The following is a 23,882-nucleotide window of genomic DNA, read 5'->3' on the forward strand; positions in this document are numbered from 1 at the left end:
GAAGACAGAATACTGAGACAGTGTTTAAATGCTAATTTTCCATAACTTTTCCTCAAAATCCTATCTCGCTGACTTGAATGAAATAGATTCCTGGTTATTTCCCGACCTGCGCCGATGATTTTAATAAAAATTAAGTCCTAACAACTATTGATGCTACCTGTCGGCGTTAAACTTTGGTAAAGAGAATTCTAATCCACAACTAGCTTCAGTAAAGTCCAGCGCTTCTTTTACCGCTGATACCATATCATAGTTTTTTAATTCTTCATTTTCCATGTGTTTTATTCTTTTTAAGTTGATTCCTTTCCTGTTCAGTGCACTCTCTTTTAAATCAGGATTAAGTTTCATATCGGATGGGTCATATTTTGTCCAGAAATCGTTGGGTGACCTACGGAAAGACACCGAATGAACTCATTATTTTTAAAGGCTACGTTACAATTAAGCACACACAATGTATCTAGTAACTGAGCGTCACCACAGTTACAGAGATTATGAACACGGGTAGACATACACGCCAAAAACGAAGTTACTTTTTATTAGATGTCTACGTGAAACATACTGTGAAAACCTTCAATCCTGAAATATGCAGAGATCGTGAACTCCAGATACTAGCCGACGGATATTATTGATCAAATTTAAGAACCCTCCCTGTACTGGAATTAACTGGTTGAATTTTTTCATTGTTAAGTATTCAAGGTTTTCAAAAGTCTGGTCCACACAAAAACTCTTCTTTCTAACGCGTTTTCCTACCCATAAAGATGGCGTCGAAACCAATAGAAGATCCTTACCCCCCTAAGGTCTAATAATTGGTGCAAAAGACTCTATATCGAGAAGACCTGGTCCGCATGCTCATCGAGACTACATTGCGTTTTTTCAGACCCAGAATGCACACAATCTGTCTGTAAACGGACAGTTGCTGGCTTACGAAACCGGAGTTAACAGCAAGAGTATAAAAAAAAGCTGGATTAGTAGATAAAGGAAAATCATACCGAAGGAGAGGAGATGTAAAATGCAGTTACCTGTTTTGCTACCTTATTAATTCATTAAATGAGGGACGATGTGTGGGGTGTGAACGGAAACTGACATACTGCTCAAGTATAACGTACCGGCCTTTCGTAAAGCTGTTGCTTTTCAGGGCTATATGCTTTTTCCAGCAATCGAGCACCACTCTCAAAGCAGCAGTTACAATAACATTCGCTCACTCATCAGTAAAACATGTCCACTTTGCAGGAGGCCATCTCTTGTGGAATTTTAAACTAAACTTTCGGAAAAGAAATAAAAAATACATAAATATATATTACTCACATCCTCATCATTGAAGAGCCGGAGACTTTACTTGGCGCTCCTTCCGCAACATGATGGGCCACCGAGCGAACAGCTGGATGAAAGTGCCCAGTTCCCAACAAAGCCAATTCCCAAACGGTCGTACTGTCTGCATTGCTGAGCTCTGGGTCATTTACGTCAGGTCTAAACACACCAGTGCCCATGCTTTCACTGTCAAGTAGGGCTTGCGCTTTTGTGTGAGACTGGAAACAATACCAGTAGAAAAATTCAAAATCGTTGAGAAAACGAGATCAAAATTGATAGAGGGCCGCATATTAAAAAAAAAAAACTAGCTATGTGGGTAATAACTCTTCCACGTTTCCTAGTTGTTTTTTAACAGAGTAATGGTGGTAGACACATTAATGAAATATAAAACAAAGAATATTCACTTTCATAACAAAACAATGTGTACAAAATTCTTCAGGGAACAGAAAACAGCTCTCTTTTGAGGGCGTCTACATGAAGCACATGGCCACAGCCTGAACTTTGATAGTCATGATCGTAACGATCCTAGCATAAGGAACAGACACCTCACGTCCGTGAAGAAATTTTATTCTTCTAGATCATAAAAGGATTACATATTACTCTATAACGACAATGACGAAATATAAATCAAAAGCGACGGTATTTGTGTGTTACCTGAAGAAATGACTTAACGTAGGCGAGAAAAGCCATTGAACTGTTGGCTTCAGACTGTAAGCTTACTGTACAGAGGCGCTTCACAAATCCAGCCACCCGCTGAGTAGGAACCTGTAAAGCCGCAAAAAGAGGAAAAAATTAAAAAGTTGCCCTAAGTTATCTACCCAAATTGCTGTGGTAATTAGAAAACGTCAATTGATCAATCAATCAAACAGTCAACCAATCGGTCAAATTTTGATATGTCAATAAAAAAATTGTTTCTAAGCCATCACGAGCAACGGATTGTTTAATTAGCCTTACTGCGCGAGCAGACTATCCCAGAAACATTTCTATGTAACGTTTTGATAAATACAACTAATTACCTGCTTGCGTCGCTTCTTTAGCATTTCCTCCAGACACTGCAGTGCTACTGGAACATCTTGACTGCTACCGCCTTGCATGGAAAAACCAAGAATATACACATATATAAAAAAGAAATACAAAAAAAAATAAGCCAAAATTGAAAACAGTTAGAAAGCATTCCAGCTTCTGTTCTTTCCGAAAAAGACCCCGTCGAGTTATTCCTTTGGTGTGATTATTTGAGTGGGTAACATAGTCTAACAACATTTTGAAAAAACGCACGAAAAGCGGTGGTAGCTGTATCCCCCTCCCTTCACTCTCTTTGCCCTCAATTACGCCAAAAGACAATAAATGTCCCCTCCCCCCCTTCCTCGGGTAACAAAGTGTAAGGCTAATCTCACGTCACAGCTACCGGTAATTGGTAGGTTTTGTCGTGAAAAGTGATCGTGATTCGTAAGTTCCTCGCGGGTTACAAAGCTTCAGGCCCAACAACAGCATTATTAGACTGTAGTTATAAACACACATGAACTATCACTCTACACCAATGAAGCCAATTAGAGAGCGATGTACTGCTCCAGCAAAATGAGAAGTAACTCAATTCCCTCAGCTCTTACCTGCATGAATTTGCAGAAGTGACGAGTACAACATTCTGTAGAACTCTCGAGGATCAATGTTCAGAGCTTCCCCTGAAGTGAAGAAAAAAAGTTCATAAGGAGTAGTGTCAAAACAGAACGAGAAATAACTTCAAAATGGTGCTAACAAAAGCCACTGAGTAAAAACAAAAAAAGAGCAAAACTAAAAGCGATCTACTTGCCTTGGCCCGATAGAATTTTAAAAGCAGTGAGTACACAGTTGAGAGTTTCCCTCAGAGTGAGTTCCTGAAGTGGAAGAACCAAAGATTTCGGGAGCTGTTATCACAACTACAACTGCAAAAATTTTGGCATATTATCTGCACGATTCTGAAAATGCATTTTTTTTAAGCTGAATTATCAGATACCCCATCAAATTCTATTCAATTCTTGATTCTTAAATATCCGTTTACATTTCCTTCGTTATTCAGCAAGTCGAACAGGCAGAAATCGGGTTACAATTTCATTATTTTTTCCGGAAACTTTCGGGAAAGCCTGACCAGGCAGAAAAATTCTTCCAAATTGCTCGGAAGGTTTCATCTGGCTCACATATTGGTTTTAATTGGAGCAAGCCTCACGCATTGTTCAAATTAGAAACACCATCTGCCTTTAAAATGGATACAATGGTATTTTTAAGCTTCTAAATCAAACTTCTCTCGTTATTTTGAGGTCATAAAGGTCGCCTTCATAGAAATGTTAAAGATGGACAAGTACCAAATATGTAAGAGCTATTGAGGATGGAGAAGACAAACACTGACTGAAACTAACTCTATCATTTGAACTAATTTTTGAGTAACATCGACTCACAAAATCGCGAGAGAAAATGTGCGAGAAAGATTATGCAAACAGCTTCTTTACCCTGACTAGTAAAGTAAAGTACCTTGTTGTTTAGAAGTGTATGAAGAGCTCCCATAAGATCATTAAAAAAGTCCACATTGATAAGGTGCGCAAACTTGGCGAGTCCCTCGAGTACAGGGGATAAAACTGGCGAGTGTCCAACTGTCTTTAATACTCGGAAATACGTCACAAACACGAACTTGAGGATCTCTGTTTGCTGTTAAAGGAGAAAAGAGGTATAAAAATTTTATACCTTAATGATCTTGTTCAACTTCGCATTACTAGGACTTTGAAGTATGCAAAAGAAAAAAAAGCGGGAGACAAATATGGAAAGGTTATCGTTAAAAACAACTGATGTGGCTAGACATCACAATCGAACAAGTATTTATAGCGAGACCAAGGCGGAAAAATCAGAGAAACTCGAAGTCTAGTATCTAGCGAGACTTTTGTGTATTGTCACTGGGAACGTTTCAATTTCATGGCTTCAACAGATAGAACTCTGCAATGACTACAACAAGGGGCTCATGCTTGAAAAATCCGTTTTTCAAAATTCACAATGTCTATACTTCACATGGATAACCAACTTCGTGATATGTTCACCACGATTGCTGGGTCAAGGAAGACATTTTTTTAGCAAACTTCACACTTACCAACTTGGCTCGTTTCTGTTGACTTTCAACAGCTTCAGTTTCTTGCATTTCTTTCTCTAACTTTTTCATCTCTCTCTTTCTCTACACGTAAAGAACGTGTTGTAAACATTTGTTATATCATTGCAAAAATATATAGCATCTGTGCCGAATTGTTCTCAGATTACACCCCAATGATCCCATATGGTGTTCGTGAATGATCCTGTCGCATGTACGAGACACAAGACGCAAAGATGACGTCATAGAGGGTCCTTTTTTTTCTTATCAAACAAATAGCATCCATTTCGCCCTGAGTCATTTCAGATATACATCACAATGATTGTTGAAAAAAAAGGGGCACAAAGGCACAGGCAGACAAGCGTGTCACCAATACTCTTGCCACCTTTAACATCTTTTGTGGGCTACAACTGAACAAATACATGTCAAAGTGAAGTGTTTTTTCTCTAAGTCACTACAACAAACACATCACTTGGGGAAAAAAAGATTGAATTACACGCACCTTTTTCTCTTTCTTTGAAATCTTTCCCTTTAACTTCTTCTCCATTCTATTCTTGTTTTTCTCAATTTTCAGTTCGACTGCTGATTTCGTCTCATTGTGCTGTTTAAGCGACTGGATATCTACCTGACTAATTCTCAAATGAAGTAGTGTTTCTAAAACCTGCATTGGAAAGGAAAAGTCTTCACATTAATTAATGGAGGAACACAATTTCCCTTTCGAGACCAATCTTAACACAATTATAACATAGTCCAATTAAGCTCACTATCTTTCTTCTTTTAGCTAAAATAATGAAACACCCAAAAATGTGTTAAATAATGATTCTACACTTAACATTGAAATGAATATTTTTCAGTGTCTTTTTCTTTTTTTTTCAAGTAAGTGGGGTTTCATAATGATGATACATCCGTTGTTAATGTACTAAAGACAGCAGAAGGTAGCTAAGGTATTAATCAAAACGCGGTTCAGAGGTGTAGTTATGGAGGAAGGGGTTCCAAGGTTGTAGCTAGGGAGGGGAAGGTTGAAAAGGTGCAACTGTAACTAAGGATTGGAGAGGTTCAAAGTGCGCAGCCAGATGGTGGCTGAAATTGAGGGGTAAAAGTGATATGAGGGAGAGAAGTTTATGTGTGTAGGGAAAGGGGTGAAAGGGGTCCAAGGGTGTCGCTACAATGGAAAGGGGGTCCAAGGGTGTAGCTATAGGGTCTAGGGATTCCGTAGGTGTTGCTACCCTAGAAAGGAGGTCCAAGGGTGTTGCTACAATGGAAAGGGGGTCCAAGGATGTAGCTGTGGGGGAAAGAGGCCCCAAGAGTTCAGTTACAGGGAAAAGGAAATCCAAGGGCACACCTATAAGAGGAAGGGTTCAAAAGGTGTTGCCACAGGGGGAAAGGGGATCCAAGGGTGTAGCCACAAGGGAAAGGGACTAAAGGGGTGTAGCTGTGAGGGAAGGAAACTGGCTGATAATTGTTATATAAATGTAGCTACAAATTTAAGTTCAATTACTTGTACTTACACCAGGTTGAACTCTAAATCCTTTACTCTTTACAAATTTACTGATCACTCGGACAGCCTAGCAAAATTTAGTTAACACAAAGTTAGACAAAGTTCTATAACAATGTACATTGTAATGTACAAACAAGTATATTTGTATATTTATTCCAAAGAATTCTTGCACAAGAATTTAAGGAGCCTTGTATGTGTGTAATTGTTCATGGGACTTTCCATTGAGACAGCATTGCTGGAGGTTTTACAATAACACTGTCTAATAGCTTCAATTTGCCCATTGAAATTATTTAAGATTTTTTACTGAATTGTTGATATTTCCAGAAGGTACAGGTAATACCTTCTGTTCAAAGCATTTACAACGAATCCAAACAAATACTCTACTCTACCCTCCTACCCTACCCTTCACCCTGCCCTCCCACCTTACTCTTCCACCCTACCCTCCCAACCTACCCTTCTACCCATCCCTCCCACCCTTCCCTTCCACCTACTCTTCAACCCTACCCTCCCACCCTGCTCTTCCACCTTACCCTTCAAACCTACCCTCCTACCCCACTCTTCAACCCTACCCTCCTACCCCACTCTCCCACCCTACCTATACACTGGTGTCTTATCTCATTAAACAAGGTAAAGTTTCGCAGCATTTTGTTTAGTGGGATATATTCCTACAGGAACTTAAATTTTAGCATTAGGGACAACCCACAAAATTGGCACAAATCAAATCCCATACCATGTACATGTTTACACCTCATGATAATCATGCAAGAATACCTCAAGTGAAACAGTTCCTACTGAATCTTGTTTAAACAATGAAATAAAAGCATTGCAGCATAACTTTGAAATCTGAGAAAGGAATACACATGTAAATCATTACTGATTTGATCAATCTTACCAAAGAAAACTGTTTATTGTAACTGATTTTGAAGAGGACTGCATACATTATTATATTTAGGTCACTGCATTTTAGGGAAATTTTATTCAACTGTTTATCTGCGTTTATGATATGTAGTTTATAGACAAAATATATATGTGTATATATATATATATATACACAACAAGGATTTGTTTCCAAGCAGTACAATTGTACGGACATGAAAAGATTTTAATATCCCATTTAGCACAATTCCAGATTGCCCAACTACAGTAAATTCTATCAATATCCTCCAGTTTTGCCCATCCATGGCCTTTCTTGACTTTTAATGGTGTTTTAGCTAATTATAAAACTGATTGTTAGAAAATACATGTGTAGAAATGCTAAAACTTGTCTCTGACACAACTAGATTCATTCGTATTGATACGAATAAAAACTATTATCACAGTGTTCATAATAGATAATTTATGTTGCCTAACCTTGCCATCAAGAGATTTTTCATTCATTCTGGGTACAAGTACTGCAATAAGGTTTGTGTGGAAATTGAAGTGAGGCACAGATGTTAGGAGATCACACATACACTGGACTGTTACAAGCATCAAACTCTGAAAAAAAGAAAGAATTGGATTTAGGTGACAAATTTATCTGTGCACATTGACTTCAATTAAAGTCACTGCACCAAAGAAAAAAAATCTACAGCCTTCAGTCGAATCAAGGTCTTCACTTTCATACAGCAACACATCCCAGTTGAACGCAAATACAATTTTTAACATCAAGAGGAAACACGTATAACATCATATCCCAAGAAAACAGGTAATGTTATGTTTGACAAATATATATTTATAACACATTGAATATACACATGTATCAGCAAGAACATTAAAACACATTTCAAAGGAAATACATGCAAAGATCAGCAGAACCTAAAATCATCTCACAGCAATACCATCTCAACAGGGTATCAGGAAGTGGTGAATGAAACTGACTATTCTACGTGTACATGTAGTTCATAGTTGTATAGTATTTTAGTGCTGTCATTCTATTCTTTAGAACAAGTTACCCATCAACAGTGGAAAAACAATAACCTAGCTCACACAGATGCATATACAATTGTATGCACATGTTGTATATGTGAAATTTATATGCTCATTTATATGTGCATGAGCTATAATTTTCACTATACGCATCTACCCTATATTTATATGCACAATACACTAAATGTACATTCATATTCACATTTCCCTCCATTAATACAGTTACTATGTACCTTTTATTTCTTAACCATTTAACTCTCATGCATTATCCAGCAAACAAGTAATGAAAATAATTATTAGAACTTATCAGGTAGAAGTTGTTATCTTGATCAAACACTAAATTATTTTAACGTATTAACAAGGAGATGTGTTGCAGCTAGAGAGGAGAATTAACAATAAGAACTTGTGAGTAACAGGGTTAAAGTATTTCTGAGAAATACTGTATATGTACATGCAAAAATAAAACAAGTTCTGTTAGAAGCACTGGCAAAGTAAAAAACACATTGATGAAAAGTAGAACCACATGTTAAGTTGCAAATGGTAAATGTATGTGAGAAAAAAGATTGTTCTCACTTGGCCATACCTCAGATGAAGTTTTTTTGTCCACCAATCCATTTTTGAAACTACTTTTCTGAGTTTTAACACACTCTGAAGAATTCAAAAGAACAAAGTGAAAAGGAAGGCAAAGTTAGGAGTACTGAGTATGGCAAATTTCACAAAAACGCTCATGTGTAGTTATGTAAACAATACAGTTTGTCATAGGTCGATATAATTCTACCTTGTACAGTTTCTTCCAAAATCTGTAGGTATTTTTGATAGTTTTTTAACAGCCCTTCCTCATAACCTCTCAGTTTTTTCACCTCTTTGGATAGCTGAAAAATAAACATGTAAATATCATCAGAGAAAGAAATAAAAAAGAAAAAATGGCTTTAACTGATAACCATCTCAATGCAACAACAGTATTGTATGTCACATAACAAACATGTTATATAATAAACTAAATTATACATGCAGTTTGATTGGTGCTTACTAATGATCTGCAGGACAGAAGTGTATTCACTATTTAAATATCTGTAAACAATAAATGAAATCTTCATGTTTATGTGAGGTTATAGAGGCTTCTTTCTGAAATAATATATTGACTTTTTGATTTTTGCAGATATATCTGCAAGATTAAAACTTTTGATAAAATTTGAATTAGATTCAATTCATCGCTTTTCAAGTGGACACATTAACCAACCTTCACATCTTGCTCTTTCTGTGAAGCTGTCCGAATTGGATATCTGAATTAAAATCACAAACCATAAATTCACAAAACACTCCTTACACAGTACATGTCAAAGCTCAGTGTCTTTTAGAAATTGTTAAGTGGCCAGCCATTTGAAAAAAAGTAGGCAGCAAAAGTTGAAATCTTTCTGAGATCAAGACATGTACTTAACTGTTTTGTCTAGTTTAATTAATTAGCATTTAAGAAATAAGTAGCCAGGCAAAGTGCCAGCCAGTGGGGCTTTAAGAGAACACTGCAAAGTTATCAAATTTAAATATACCTGTAACTTAAGAATTAATTAACAATCACATTTTTATGAATGTAATTAAAATCCACTGGGGAATTAAGTTTTTCGTTGTCCCACATTAACACATCTTTTTTACTATAAAACTGTTATCTACATGTACAATGTGAACTCACCCAGGTATGATATCTTTGAACACTGTTAATAAAGAAACCATTGCCAGCTTTTTGGTTGTTATTCTGATGTCTGCCTCTTTTTCATTACACATGGAACAGAGTTCCTGAAGCTCTGATACCTTACATAAAAATTGAGAATAAACATTTCACTGTTGAGTTTTAAGATTGGTGCAAGTAATTGTCATGATATTAAGTGCTTTCCTAGGATTCTTTGTCATTTCTGTCAGCCATGATTTTAAAGTTAAACCTGGCAGCATAATGACCTTGCCTTTCCCATTCCTTTGCTAACTGCTAAACCCAACAACTCAAGATACAGTCAAACAAACTGAGTCAAGTGATTAACTTAAAATACCTTTCACTTTATGAATTTTAGGCCGAAGCTGTAACATAATGCTCAGGTTTTTCAAAGAAAAACAGAAGGATCTGAATGTCAAAATAGAAACCAAGAAAAAAAGATTTGCAAGAAACATGTATCTCCCTCCGATGAATGTCTGACAGGTTTTGGACACTGTTCCTACATGTAGTTACAGGGAAAGGCAATAAATGGCTGATGCATGTCAAAAACAATATGGGTCAGTTTTATTCATATTTTTTTTTTGCAGTTTAAGGAAAGAAAAGATTTAAAACTTTCATTTTCCTTTTAATGAAAATTTGAACCATTATTGATAAACAATTATGAAAAAATTTGGCCAAAAATTAGCTCTGAATTGAAATCACCTTTAAAATTAGAGCACTGATGAAAACTTGTAACTTAATATACAATTTACTTCATCCATTATTCTGCATTCCAGACCCTAAGATTCTTTTGAATGACAGTGTTAATTATTAAGGATTTCTATTTATTACAACTGTAATAATTCCTTAGCGAAAGCAACTGCTAAATTCACACCATCAATTCAACAGAAACATGTGGGTCTTGGTGTAAAATCTCTCACAACCAGAGGAATACATACACTGCTTTCAGGGTTTTCCAAAATGCTGTTTGACAACTCAGCAATCCTGAGTTTTCTTTGGATAAGCTTCTGTCGTCTTTGACTAAAGAGTTCAACCATACTTAAAACAGGTGGAGGAGCTGAAGGGACTGGTGACACTTCTGAAGCTTGTTCTTCTGAATCCACATCCCCATTTTGAGGAGAATGATCTGCAATACAATTTCACAGGCCAAGATAAATTTTAAAAAGTAAAACTTTTCTTTTTTACTTACAGGTAGAGGCAAGTACAAGTATTGTACACAAGTTTTGGCTCAATATGATGCATGGTTCAAATTTAATTTTTGTCGATTTTTGAATAAGAAAAAACATAATTAGTGAGAAAAAAGGGATTAACAATTAGAACTATGGATAGAGTTATAAGTACCCCCCAAAAATGCCAAAGGTAGGTCTACTAAGGTAGTAAAGATCATTAGGGTAAGGGCTACTGTAGATAGGAAGAAGAGACAGTTATCATTCAAGTTGATTTGGTTTTCCTGTCCCCAGGGTAAAATTTGTGTTCAAATGCCCCATGCATATTTTTCAAAAAAGGCAAGATCAGCAAGCATGACCTTCTACACATTGACCAAGTTTTAAAACTAATATCTTTAAGACCTCTTCTTCTGAGCCATTTGCTTGTGAAAATAAACTATTTAACTTAAACACCTTAAAATTTAAAGATACAAAACTTGTATTCTGCTGTAAAGACTTGACACTACCAGTTCAAATTTCCTACCCCAACCAGACAAAGTTCCAATTCCCCACCTGTTGGGCATGCACAAGGGTCAAATGTCCATGGGCTGCTGGGGGGGAGGAGTCAAAGCTTTAAACTGATAAGCACATAAAGAGTTTCTAAAGCTGATGTTTTGAGCTTTGAAGTAGACTGACTCAATGGCAAACTGAGTGGACTAAGTTGAATAGTCATGATCCATACAATTGATAGTCTGACTATAAATTGTAAGACAAGAATCAATCATTAATTTATGAGTTCCCTGACTCTTCCCTAACCTTTAGAAACCATGTCACTGTTTGCGACAATTGAACCTGTCAGATAATTAGAGTTCTCATATGTAAGCCATGAATACTGTACCTTACTGATCTGTTCAAATAATATGCATGTAAGCACCTGTTTTGAGAATCTTCTCTTTTCTTTGTATAATGCTATCTTTATTTTTGATTGGTAATAGAGCTCTTTCCATGTGATCCTGCTCCAGTGTTGCTGTCCTAGGCCTCTTCTCATAATCAGCCTCTCTTTCCTTGTCAGCAGTTTGCTTTCTTTTCCTTTTCTTTCCACTACTTGGGACTCTAAACCAGGACAGAATAACCCATCAGCTTCATGTTGTCTTGAGTACAATGTATACCCAGAGCTAAGTAACACTGGTGAATCAAAAAACTGGCACAAAATGTGTACAACCCTATACAGTGTACACCCTAACATCAGTATGCATATTCTTGATATTGTCCTCCTCACATTTCCTAAGGTGCTGACGAGGAGAATTTGTTTAACAATCAAGAACTCGTGATTTTAGATATAAGAAATTCATATACTTGCACTACGGTGAAGAAATGAATACAAGAGATCCTCACAGCTAAGAACACTACTGAACTAGTAGTAGAAATAAGACCTGAAAAAAATTTTCAGGCCCGTACAGGATTTGAACCTATGACCTCTGCGATACCATGACCTCTGTACCGGTATCACAGAGGTCATGGGTTCAAATCCCATACAGGCCTGAAAATTTTTTTCAGGTCTTATTCCACTACTAGTTCAGAAGTGTTCTTAGCTGCAAGGATCTCTTATTTTCGAATCAAGAACTCCTCTAATTGGTGATCACCTCCTTTGTTCTTGTGACCTTATCGTGTGTTTCAGGGGTGATACTGAAGGGAAAATAAGATGCTAGTCACTTCAAGGGGAATGGGGAATGGCTAAAATTACCTACTATATCACTCCAGCTGATAGGGTCTCTTGGAGATTCATACATTAACAGACTTTACTGTTCCTCCTTGATCACTGACGCGCACACATCAAACGAATCTATTACACTATAAAACTTACTCTGCTTCCAGTTGTTGCAAAAAAGAAAAACTCCTGTCGGAATCTTGAAAATACTCCAAGTCTTCAGGGTCAAGTTCGTCGTCTTCTTCAACTATCTCATCGTCTACATGCACGTTTCTCGCGGGAACATTTTTACTGGCAGTTTTCCCTGTCTTTTTGCTTTTCTTACCTCCTTTCCCTTTTCTCATTATTATCTGATACTTCTGTTAGAGGAAGGTATTAGAATAAGTGAATGTAATGATAACAGGGAAGTAAAAAAACTATCCTAACTAGCTGAGTTCTTTGATTCTGATCCAACCTCCATATTGAATAAGAGCCGTATAATCAACACGTGCTTGCAGCGTATAGCCGCACAGTGATTTTCTCATTCATGTATGCCTCTTCTGTGTGTCTCTTTCTTAGAAATACCGGAAGTTGGTCCAAATAAAATTTCAGAATCATTTTTGCAACACTTGAGACAAATGTTGAGATTTGAACCTCCTTTAAGTAAAGATTCATACTTAAAGGCATCAAAAAAAAAAATTATTTGATCGCCTAAAATCGTAAAGACGAAGGAGACATCGATGAATGCAGATCTTTTTGACATGTCACGTTAAGGACCTTTACGCTTATGGGGAGCGTTACGTGAAGAAATATCGAGGGTACCCAGTAGTCATCAGGACATGATCAGAGGTTACGCAGAATTGAGCACGTGAAATACGCGTGGTGATCTCAGCTTTACAAAAACTTATTCTTTGCGAGGAAATTGTGTTTTATTGGGATAAAATTGGGATAATCCACTCATGATATTATTAGCTTAGGACAGGGGTGGCTCCTGCTCAGGGTTGGCTTATCGCTCTGATTTTCCTAATCTATCATAATCCTCTATTTCTAATGTCTTTAATTACTCTCGTTTTTTTCTCTGAACAGCTTAGCTAAGTTACAGACAGGTAATTTAGTGTTAACAACTGAGTTGAAAACGTAAATTGGCCACCGTAAAGGGTAAAAAAGCTGACGTTTCGAGCGTTAGCCCTTCGCCATCGCTCTGACGAAGGGCTAACGCTCGAAACGTCAGCTTTTTTACCCTTTACGGTGGCCAATATACGTTTTCAACTCAGGTATTAACACTAAATTACCTGCTATACTCTTCCACCGACGCAGCACCACAGTTTCTTTAGAAGCTTACCCTCTAAGTTACAAACACTTCATTTGATTTGATTTACTCTAATAGTGGGTTGTAAGTAGGAGAGCAGTCAAACTGGGATAGACTGGGATCTGTCTTTCCCATCCACTGCCTCCAGATAATTACAACATGGCTAAGACTTCCAAAGACCATTCACGTGCTACAGATTAAAGTTCATCGTTGACAAAATTCCCTACTCTTAATTTACAAAGGTTACGTAGGGCCGCTGTCATCGCCCAAAAATGGCTACACTCCTGTCTTTCTTCATATAACCAATCAAATCAGTAAAATCATATTACCCTTGACATAAACGTGGCATTGTGAAAGATATTTAGTTAATTAGGGAAAAATCCCTTCGACACCCTATGAATAAAATCATTAAATACAATCCGTTCTTCCTTTCCTTAACCAATCAAATAAAACCATGTTAAACTTGCCGTTCTGTGATAGGTTGTTTAGTTAGTTAGGGGAAAACCCCCAGGATATCCTTTAAATACAAACAATCTCTCAGCTCACGCATCTGCAGAGCTGTTACCGGCGGGTAAGTTGTTTAGGTTTATTTCTGTGATTCAATCATACAGGGACAATTTCAGTTGACTACAGTTAAAGATTCATGTTCATTGTACTTGAATTTTGATCGTAGATCTAAGACTACCCGGCCCAACAAAATTCTCATACAAAGTTGATCTTGTGGACTCTCTCTCAGCCGCCGACTCGCTAAGGTAATCAGTTTTCTTATTACTGTGGTAATCGTCGTAGTTAGATTCTTGCGCTCTTTTAACCTCTGAAAAGATTTCAAGCTATTTGCGAAGCGAATTTCGTTGTTGTGTATTTTTAGGAGCCTGAAATATCTCGTCATAAAACTTGACCTGACCAGTGTTATTCTGCGACAGACAAAGATTTGTACTTATGTGTTGTACCAAAACAACGACTTCTTTCGCTTCTGCAGTATTTGATTCTATAAATTCCCTCGAGGTCGCATCACCGTAATTTTAAAAAATTCTGTAAAGAGCATCCGTTGTTACTTAGTATAGATCAATCTCTAAGTTAGAACTTTCACCTGCGTCAGCGCGAACTTTCTAGAGAGTTGTACGTTCACGAAATTTGTTCATGTTGCATAACGTACTGGTGAAGATCGCATGAACCGCACTGTTAACTAACTCTGAAAAAGCATTTGTTGATATGTTTGTTAACTTTTTCACCTACGCTATCTCTGAAACCCCCTAGAATATAACATTTCTATGCATTTTGAGGCGTTTCGTGCCCTGAATAGACAAGTAAGTTGTTTGTCTTAGTAAAATGTGCTGAGGAAGCAGATTTTGGAAAAGGGTAATCCCCGCGGACGAGTAAGTTGTTTGTTTTAGTAAAATGTGCTGAGGAAGCAAATTTTGGAAAAGGGTAATCCCCGCGGAAAGAAAAATAATTTGCGTGAGTCAGTGCTTCGCGACCTTCGAAATCATAACACACTGAACTAAATTTTATGCAATGGAAGCGAATTGTACATGTGATAAAGTCAGTCACATGGATCCACATTCAAAGTGAAACAATATTTATTTGAATGCATAAATAATAGTGGTGAGCTGTTTGGAGACAAGAGATTAGATAGTCTTGTTGTATGTCACTTATACATAGGTATATTTTCCGCGAAAACTAATTCTTCTGGAAATCTATATACCCGGTGAACATATGCAGATTCGATACTAGAGGTTGCGTTTACCGTGGAATTGGAATTACTAATGGCACTTAGTGAATGTCCGTAACGAATCTCTGTATTCTGTTTACATGGTTACAAATTTACGGGCTTCATTCCGTTCGGAATTTCTTGTTAGACTTAAATTTTTCTTCTACATTGCTTTCGTTTCACAGGATTCAGCCCATCGAAGTACAATCTACATTTAAGGACTAAAAGCAGTTAAAGAGATTTTAGAGGCTTCGGAATTTCCGTTACCATAAAGGTCTAAAATTGAAGGTTTGAGTCATAGTAAGATTTACGCAGGTTTGTGTTCACTGTCACCAAGTTTCCGCGCTTCCGCTCGGGCGATCACCTCTTTTCAATATTTATTATCGGATTTACTTTTTACACAGCGTTCGTTCTCTTCCATTGCCGCGAGTTTGCTAAAACATTTCAGTTATAAGGGACATTTCGTAAGGGACTGGTCTGTTTTGATGAAAAGCCCAAAGCTGTTTTGTCTAGCCCAGTAAAAAAATGATGATGAAGCAAATTTTGTTAGCGGGAAATTCTCCATTAAACTGAGGAGTCGAATCACGCTGGGATAGAATTCCAGTTAACGAAATTGTAATGTACGCGAAGGCACACACGTAAAAAATCAGTGCATTATATCAATAATTTGGCAGCCTACTATCGGATATGAGGAAAACCCTAGAAGAAACAACAAATATCTGATCATCGAGAGAAAACTCGGAAAGAAATCGCATGATTTTATGTTTTACCCGAAGACAAGCTATCTTGATTCTGAGGGTGCAAGGAAAACGACCAGTTGTCAGTGAGAACCCTACATTCGGTTCGTATCATTTCGTGACGTGGTACTAGGTGACATACCATGCAGTGTGTGACACACGAGAGTTGATTGGCTGACGATTTCGTGATATGCGTCTGAGTGGGAACACAGTGACATAACTATGGCTGGAGGTATTCACGAAAGAGAAGTTCAGTGGGGCTAGGAGGGGAGTTTTCTTTGAAACCTCTGTGACCTATGAGATTCTTATTTATGGTCCCTCTACTTTTCAGTTCCTTGCCAGGCTGCCTTTGCAACTTACATGCCTCTATGTTTTTCTAGGATATGAGGATTGATAGGCTACCCCAGGAATGCATTGAACGCCTTTCTCGTTTGCTAGAGAATGGTACATCAGTTGACTGGAAAGTACTCGCCACCGAAGGATTTCCATCCATTTATTCTGACCCCAAAAAGTTGGCTAGAATAGAGAGCAGTCCCCGCCCCGCGTCAGGATTACTTCATGATCTTTGTTTTCGAGGTGAAAGCGTCGAAACTCTTTTAAGAGCCCTGAAAAAGATTGGAAATGCACGAGCCGTTTCTGTTATCATTGAAGGTGAGCTTTTTTCTCACTCCTTCTTTTTCTTGTTTCCTTTACCCTTTCCTAAACATCTACCAGAAAATATTTAGAGGAAATCTTATAAAAAAAAATCAGACGGTAAGGGTGGGTTACAACGTTTGAACCTTTCATTCACTGAGAGGGAGCTCTATCTGGTTTGCTCTCCTCGTCATCTCAATGCCTGTTATCCTTATCCATCTCTGAAGGCAACTTCAAATTTCAGTTTCTAATGACTATGACTTCCTAACTATTTTGTACCACACAAAAGCGCATTTCCGTTACGTGTCGTAAAGTCAAAAGTGGAGGAATCACTCAGAAATAAGGAAATGATCACGATGAGCTAATTAAAAGACAAACAGGCAAACGACTCAAGCCACGGATAATAAAAACGATCAAGTCACCATTACTTTTCAGTTTTGTTTTTGATGGGTTGAGGATGGCGTGAGTCCTTTGACCAATCAAAAGGCGTGCAATAGCAAAAACGGAACAATGCAAACCCCGATTACTTTCTGCGTTCAGATGAAAACAAGTTACTCTTTCCTGTTGTTAGCTGTAGGATCATGAAAATGACCTTTTTCCAGAAAATACGCAATCTAAGATCTTTTTCAAATGAATTCCATTGCATTATTATGTTCCTGTCCTTTGATTCCGTTTCCAGAAGTTCCAGAGTTAGGGAAAAACCGTGTGGATCGTGAGATATCACCTCCCCCAGGAATCCGCTCTATGCAACCTGAAGAGGTACAAATTACTTGTTTTATTTCTAGTCCTATAAGAAGGAAGGGACGAAGTATCTGTAAGTTAGCTAAAAGGTTTTCGAGTTTCTTAGGAATATTTACGTTGACTCTTTTACTCATTTTAAATTATAATTAGATAAAGAATAGCTAGTCTCCTATACATATGCAAAAAAAGCAGGCAGGAAATGCGTCAAGAGGAGAGTAGGCCATGCAGGTCCAATGTTTCGGCTTGTTCCCGTTTTCGGGAACAAGGCAAAACATTGTACCTGCAATCGGCCAATAAACTGCAGTATCTAGAGGTCCCTATTAAGAACATGTTTTGGCTAATTCTGTTTTTCAGTCCGCAAGGAATCAAAGAATGACATTCTTTCGTCATGTAAAGGTAGAATATTAATGAAAATCCCGTAGTGCATCAGTCTAGTATCCTAGAAATTTTACCAGGGACACAAACCGTTATTTGTGCTGAAAAGCAATCGTTCCCAGTTTCCACCTTCCACCTTAAGAAGACAATAAACTGTCTTAAAAACCCAACGAAGTATTTTAATTCATATGAACACTCACTTCGATAACTTTACTTCTTAATCCTAATTTTTCTTTTTTTGCCCAATTGCTGTTAACTTGTGTTATCCATTTACATGTACTCTGAAATGTAAAATGTTTAACACATCCCTTTTTAATTTGTTCGGCTTAGAACCACGATATCACGGAACAATCCGAAACATTACGAGGTCCCATCCAAGAAGCAGGGATCGGGAATCGAACGCCCTCCAGCCACCCAGTGAGTAATACTTCATTAATGGATTTGATAAGCGCCATGTTTTCGTGCTTTGGATATTTTAATAATTTTTATTGAGATTACTTATTCATTTGACATGTACAATCTTAAACTGAAAAAGGCTTGTCGAAATTGAAATCTGTATGTTTTACTTTGTTTCTTTTATACAGCTAAAATGTTAATTAGTCGGATATGGCATTGAAAGTACTGTTGAAAAAACTAATCTATTTCTGTATTTTCTAATTCTTAAAACAGCTTGTCCGCGAGCCTACTAGGGGTAATAATGTTTTAGACTTAGTGATATCAAACCTAGCTTCTTATTATAACAAGCCTGTTGTAAGCGCGCACTTAGGGTATTTTGACCACCGTTCGGTTTACTGGGTACCCAATTCCAACCATGGCTCCAACAACCTGACGGCTAAGAAAAGGTAGTTAAAATGCGTCGCTTTCCAGTCTCGGCACTCAACACCTTTGGGAGATGGGTTAGTGTGCATAGCTGGTTTGCACACACGTGCGCAGCTGATTCCTTATCGGTGGACAGTCTGACATCGTCGTTTTCTGACGACCTCTGCAACGCAATCAACATCTACTTCCCGGCGAAGAGTATCAAACTACATCCGACTGACAAACCCTGGATGTCTGCCGAAATTAAATCATTAATCCTGGAGCGGCAGCGCGCATATCATTCTGGGTCTAACGATAGATGGCGACTCCTCAGGAATAAAGTGCGCATAGAAATCTGTAAGCGTAAGAAGGAATTCTTCGCCCGCAAGGTGATGAGTCTCAAAACCTCAGACCCTAGAAGCTGGTGGAGCCTAGTGAGCAAGCTTGCTGGCAAATTTTCTACCGATTCCGAGTTATGCTATCCTGACGAACATGGTAACATTATCTCAGGTAAAACCCTTGCCACTCGTCTGAACAGCTATTTCATATCTGTTACATCTGACATCCAACCACTTGACACCGCCGCCCTTCCTGCTTTATTGCCATCTCCGGACCAACCACCAACTATTACCACCTCAGCTGTATGTCGTAAGCTACTTGGTCTTAGTCCCTACAAAGCCTCAGGGCCTCCTAAAAAAATTTGCACCTGAGCTTGCTGAACCAGTAACTGTGGTCTTCAATCGCTCAGTGTCATCTGGCGTGTTTCCAGAACGGTGGAAAGACTCTCACCTAACACCCGTCCCAAAGGTCAAACCAGTTACGGGTGACGGGGACTTGCGACCTATCACCTTGACTCCAGTGCTCTCTAAGGTGCTCAAAGATTTCTTTGTCGAGTGGCTGATAGATGAAGTTAAACATCATATTGATCCTCAACAGTTTGGCATCCTTAAAGGTACTTCTACAACCCACTGCCTATTGGACATGCTGCACAATTGGCTGTCGTCCCTTGACTGCCCTGGCAAGTTCCTCCGTGTGTGCTTTCTGGACTTTAGCAAAGCATTTGATCACATTGACCATACCATCTTGGTGACCAAGCTTATCCATCTAGGTGTTAGAGGCTGGTTGATTAGTTGGATTTGTAGCTTCCTCAGTGGCCGCCGCCAGGCTGTTAAGCTCTTGGACTTCATCTCAGAGTGGATGCCCGAACATGCCGGTGTCCCCCAGGGCACCAAATTGGGTCCAATCCTTTTTCTGATAATGATCAACGACCTGGCTACTCACTCCCCCCTCCGCTCGAGCCACTGGAAGCACGTCGATGACGTAACAATATCCGAGGTCTCCAGTTTGGGGGAGGTGTCGTCTCTGCAGAACGACATCGACTGCATTTCGCAATGGGCCCAGCAGAACATCATGAATCTCAACCCAAAAAAATGTAAGATCATGACCACCTTGAAGCGCGCTGGGGTCCCTCCGGCGGACCTTGTCACCATCTATAGCGCCTTTGTTCGCTCTGTCCTAGAATACTCTTCCGTTGTCTGGGCTACCTGCCTTCCTCGCTTCCTCATTGACCAGCTAGAGGTTATCCAGAAGAGGGCTCTGCGAATCGTATATCCTGACCTCCACTATCAACAGGCTCTTGCGCAAGTCAACATTACCAGTTTAGAGTATAGACGCGCCCACCTGTGTCTCAAAGTGTGGCACAATATCAAAAATAACCCGGCCTGCCAACTGCACCGTCTCCTCCCTACCGTGCGATGCGAATGCCACTCTCACCATATTAGTAGCCGTTTTCAGTATAGAACAAAATGCTTTGGTTTTAGTTTTTTCCCAGCAATGGCGAAAATCAACTAATCAATAGGAGTCTGGTTATTTTTATTATAGTATTTTATCCATATCCGAATTGTAAATAATTTATAAATACCCTGTAATCCCAGTCCCTTCGAAACAAATGTAACTTTATTTCTTGTATCATGTAGGCACACTGTAATTCATAGTTTTTATCCCACCGTGTGTATTTTAATAAACCATTATTTATTTATTTATTACTTATTTACAAATCCAAATGCATCTCTCTCTTACTCGCAATCAATTTCACCAACACAATAATTCATCTGCTTAGCCTCTGAGACGTTTATAATCTGAAATGTAAAATGTTTAACACATCTTTTCTTTAATTTGCTCTGCCTAGAACTACGATACCGAGGAACAATCCGAAACATTACGACGTCCCGTCCAAGAAGCAGGGATCGAGAATCGAACGCCCTCCAGCCACCCAGTGAGCAATACTTCATTCATAGATTTGGTAAGCGCCATGTTTCCGTGCTTTGGACATTTTAATCATTTTTATTGAGATTACTTATTTAATAAATATGTAGAGTCTTAAATTGAAAAAGGCTTGTCGAAATTGAAATCTGTATGTTTTATTTTGTTTCTTTTATACGGCTAAAATGTCAATTAATCTGACTTGGTATTGAAAGTACTGTTGGAAAACTAATCTATTTCTGTATAAATCCAAACGCATCTCTCTCTTACTCGTAATTAATTTCACCAACACAATAATTCATCTGCATAGCCTCTGAGATGTTTATAATCTGAAATGTAAGATTTTTAACACATCCTTTCTTTAATTTGTTCTGCTTAGAGCTACGATACCAAGGAACAATCCGAAACATTACGACGTCCCGTCCAAGAAACAAAGATCGAGAATCGAACGCCCTCCAGCCACCCATTGAGGAATACTTTATTGATGGATTTGATAAGCGCCATTTTTCCGTGCTTTGGACATTTTAATCGTTTTTATTAAGATTACATATTTTACAAACATGTACAATCTTTTGAATTAAATTGCGATATCAAATAACAGTAAAAAATGTTTGATTTGGTGCTTATGGGTGGCAACACCTTAACTTGCCTCACCTGAGGTCAAAGCAAAGCTTTCAATGTCTAGAGCCTTGTAAAGTGGCCGGATTTGTTGTGTATAATCCACACATTCCCGGTTTGCGTATCGTTATAGATGTAAAAAAAATTTTAAAATCTAGAAATAGTGTTTGAATTTAGCCAAAAATATCAACTCAAATCCTTGGTGACACTAGTTATAGTGGATAATGCAACCGTGTGAAGAACGTTTGCTTTTAATGTAGCAGTCTTAATTAATTTTTGGAAGGTTGAGTTAACTTAGAGTGTTTTCAATTGTGTACACTGCGGCTGTTATTGATATGTTCTGTTGCAAAAGAAACCTTGTGATTTTTTTGTCAAATAAAAGCTGATTACATATATGTGAGGTAAGCTGACATATTAGTTTTATGAACTTAGAAAAGGGCAACATCAAAGAAGTGATTTTAAAAGGAACCAAAGAACAAGAAATAGAGAAATATTCATTAAACCTCATAACACTACTTTATAAGGGAACCAAAAAACGAACTTAAAACACACTCGTTCTGCGACCAGACTGAAAAACATCGTAAGCACAAATGCTTGTCAATGTTGCTATCACATTTAAAAAACAAAGGCCGTGAAATCTTGGGGGGAAGAAAACAAGGAATTAAATCTATGCCATGTATTAATTCCATACGAACTCAACAGATTAGGCCCTTGTTATCTGACAAATCAGAAAATTATCAGCTCGTACGTGTATTAACTCATCTGTCCTTTTACTAAGCAACGAACTTCTTTTCTTATTCTTTCTCGTACCAGTCCTACCTCTCTCCACCCAAAAAGGAAAGAGAGACAAGGGAGAAAACAAGGCGACAAAGTAGAGCATAATGAATGTTTATTTGTCATTTGAAATATTAGAAACCACAACGAAGTCTTATTTTTGCTGTAACATTGAATTAATAGCATATTTTTTATTTCAAGCGAGAACCTTTGCGTCTCTAGTGTTGAGATCCGTAAATTGCATAAATTCACGGACTTGCCCAAACACTCGATTATCTGGCGAAACTAACACTTGCTCCGACGAACTATTGACTTTAAGCTTCCACAAAAAATTTTATTGACAGAAATTACACCACTTACTGTAAACTGCCAACAATATGACCTCTGAAGGGTGTGGTACCTGTGCAACATTCACTGTAGAACGATTTATCCCTCTAATAGTTCAAACAATATACTTACGCATGTTGCATTATCAAAGTACCCCTAACATTATTTTGTCATTTCTATGATAACAGTATTCAGTTAACCAAATGAAAACCAAGAGTGACAATTATTTCAAGACACAAAAAAACTACCAAAAATTATCACAGGTCCCTGAAGGGAGCGATCTACTTCGTTGGTTTAAAATGTAATAAAAGTCGAGAGGCTTGAAAATGTCTTCGAATAACAAACACCACTTTTCGTCCGTCAGTTCTTTAGCAGCTGTCGTCAATACTATCCCTTGACAATAAATGAAATGTTCCTGCAGTTCTCTCTTAGTTCGACCGTCTAGCGATACGCTCTTTTCAGGACGATAGTTGAAAAATGGAGTCAAGGAAGCGAAAGTTGGTTCCGAAATCAAGTTATTTTCCTGTGGAGACGGCTCGGTGTTCTCCACTGCTAGTTTTGTTACTTTATTCTTGCGAATCTTGAATGAATTTCTGATTCTCCAACCTTTTACTTTACAGAGAGGCCAGAACTTCATTTTTGAGCTTTTTCTTTCTTGAGTGGCCATGTTTGATTCCAGGAAACCGAAATCTTCAGTAGAATTTAGAGTCGTTCTTCGGTCCTTCGGTAGTTCTTTAGAATGTATAAGTACAAATCAATGACAAACTCAAAAACATCAGCTTGTCCGTTAGCTGTTTATATAATACTATATATGTAACGATTCTACAAATATTATTGTTATCACTATGACAAACAAAAATTTAAAAAAACCCCACAAGAATAGGTTCTAATTGGTTGAGTAATTAGCCACTGATGGATTGTTTTTGTCAATGTCATGGACCTAAGTTTTCTTTGTGCCATTCTAGACACTAATAACGTTTTCAAAATTCGTGTATCCATTACTTACGAGATATAACTGTTAATTTTACTTTCTAGCTGCTAAACGTTTTCGTGTAAATTAGTTACAAAGAATTTGGTGTTAGATCATGATAATAACTTCTACCTGATAAGTCTCAGTTTAATCATCACCTGTTTGCTGGATAATGTTTGGATATTATAGGGAGAAGTCACATGTTAATCACCTCTGGGAACTAAAGGGTAGAAGGGTAAACAACAGTTGAGAACGGATATCACTCATTTAGTTCTTATATAA

At 37.9% G+C, this 23,882-nt stretch overlaps 2 protein-coding genes across 5 annotated transcripts; one reads left to right on the forward strand and one right to left on the reverse strand.

Annotated features, from left to right (window-relative positions):
- Positions 1-9: 9 nt before the first annotated feature.
- Positions 10-12,827, reverse strand: LOC131784088 (nucleolar complex protein 3 homolog). The gene is made up of 19 exons (XM_066164785.1): positions 12,523-12,827; positions 11,593-11,771; positions 10,452-10,639; positions 9,499-9,617; positions 9,052-9,094; positions 8,590-8,683; positions 8,395-8,459; positions 7,257-7,382; positions 6,678-6,749; positions 5,917-5,973; positions 4,911-5,069; positions 4,415-4,495; positions 3,808-3,981; positions 3,113-3,176; positions 2,913-2,984; positions 2,322-2,392; positions 1,960-2,070; positions 1,303-1,523; positions 10-385 (listed from the first exon to the last, which is right to left on the reverse strand). Exons 1-19 carry the CDS (start codon positions 12,708-12,710, stop codon positions 154-156), a joined length of 2,316 nt encoding a protein of 771 aa, XP_066020882.1. The 5' UTR covers positions 12,711-12,827; the 3' UTR covers positions 10-153.
- Positions 12,828-14,225: 1,398 nt separating this feature from the next.
- On the forward strand, positions 14,226-21,934 carry LOC131784066 (uncharacterized). 4 transcript variants are annotated; one of them, XM_066167763.1, is made up of 7 exons: positions 14,226-14,406; positions 15,551-15,653; positions 16,483-16,753; positions 17,415-17,494; positions 18,182-18,268; positions 20,838-20,951; positions 21,291-21,934. In XM_066167763.1, the coding sequence occupies exons 3-7, from the start codon at positions 16,486-16,488 to the stop codon at positions 21,450-21,452; spliced, it is 711 nt and encodes a 236-aa protein (XP_066023860.1). In that variant the 5' UTR covers positions 14,226-14,406; positions 15,551-15,653; positions 16,483-16,485; the 3' UTR covers positions 21,453-21,934. The 4 variants fall into 4 exon arrangements, with proteins under 4 accessions (XP_066023860.1, XP_066023850.1, XP_066023863.1 ...); XM_066167753.1 differs by having other exon boundaries at positions 15,551-16,753; XM_066167766.1 differs by lacking the exon at positions 15,551-15,653.
- The last annotated feature ends 1,948 nt before the right edge of the window (positions 21,935-23,882 follow it).

Source organism: Pocillopora verrucosa, chromosome 1, assembly GCF_036669915.1.
Source record: "Pocillopora verrucosa isolate sample1 chromosome 1, ASM3666991v2, whole genome shotgun sequence".
NCBI classification, from domain to species: Eukaryota; Metazoa; Cnidaria; class Anthozoa; order Scleractinia; family Pocilloporidae; genus Pocillopora; species Pocillopora verrucosa.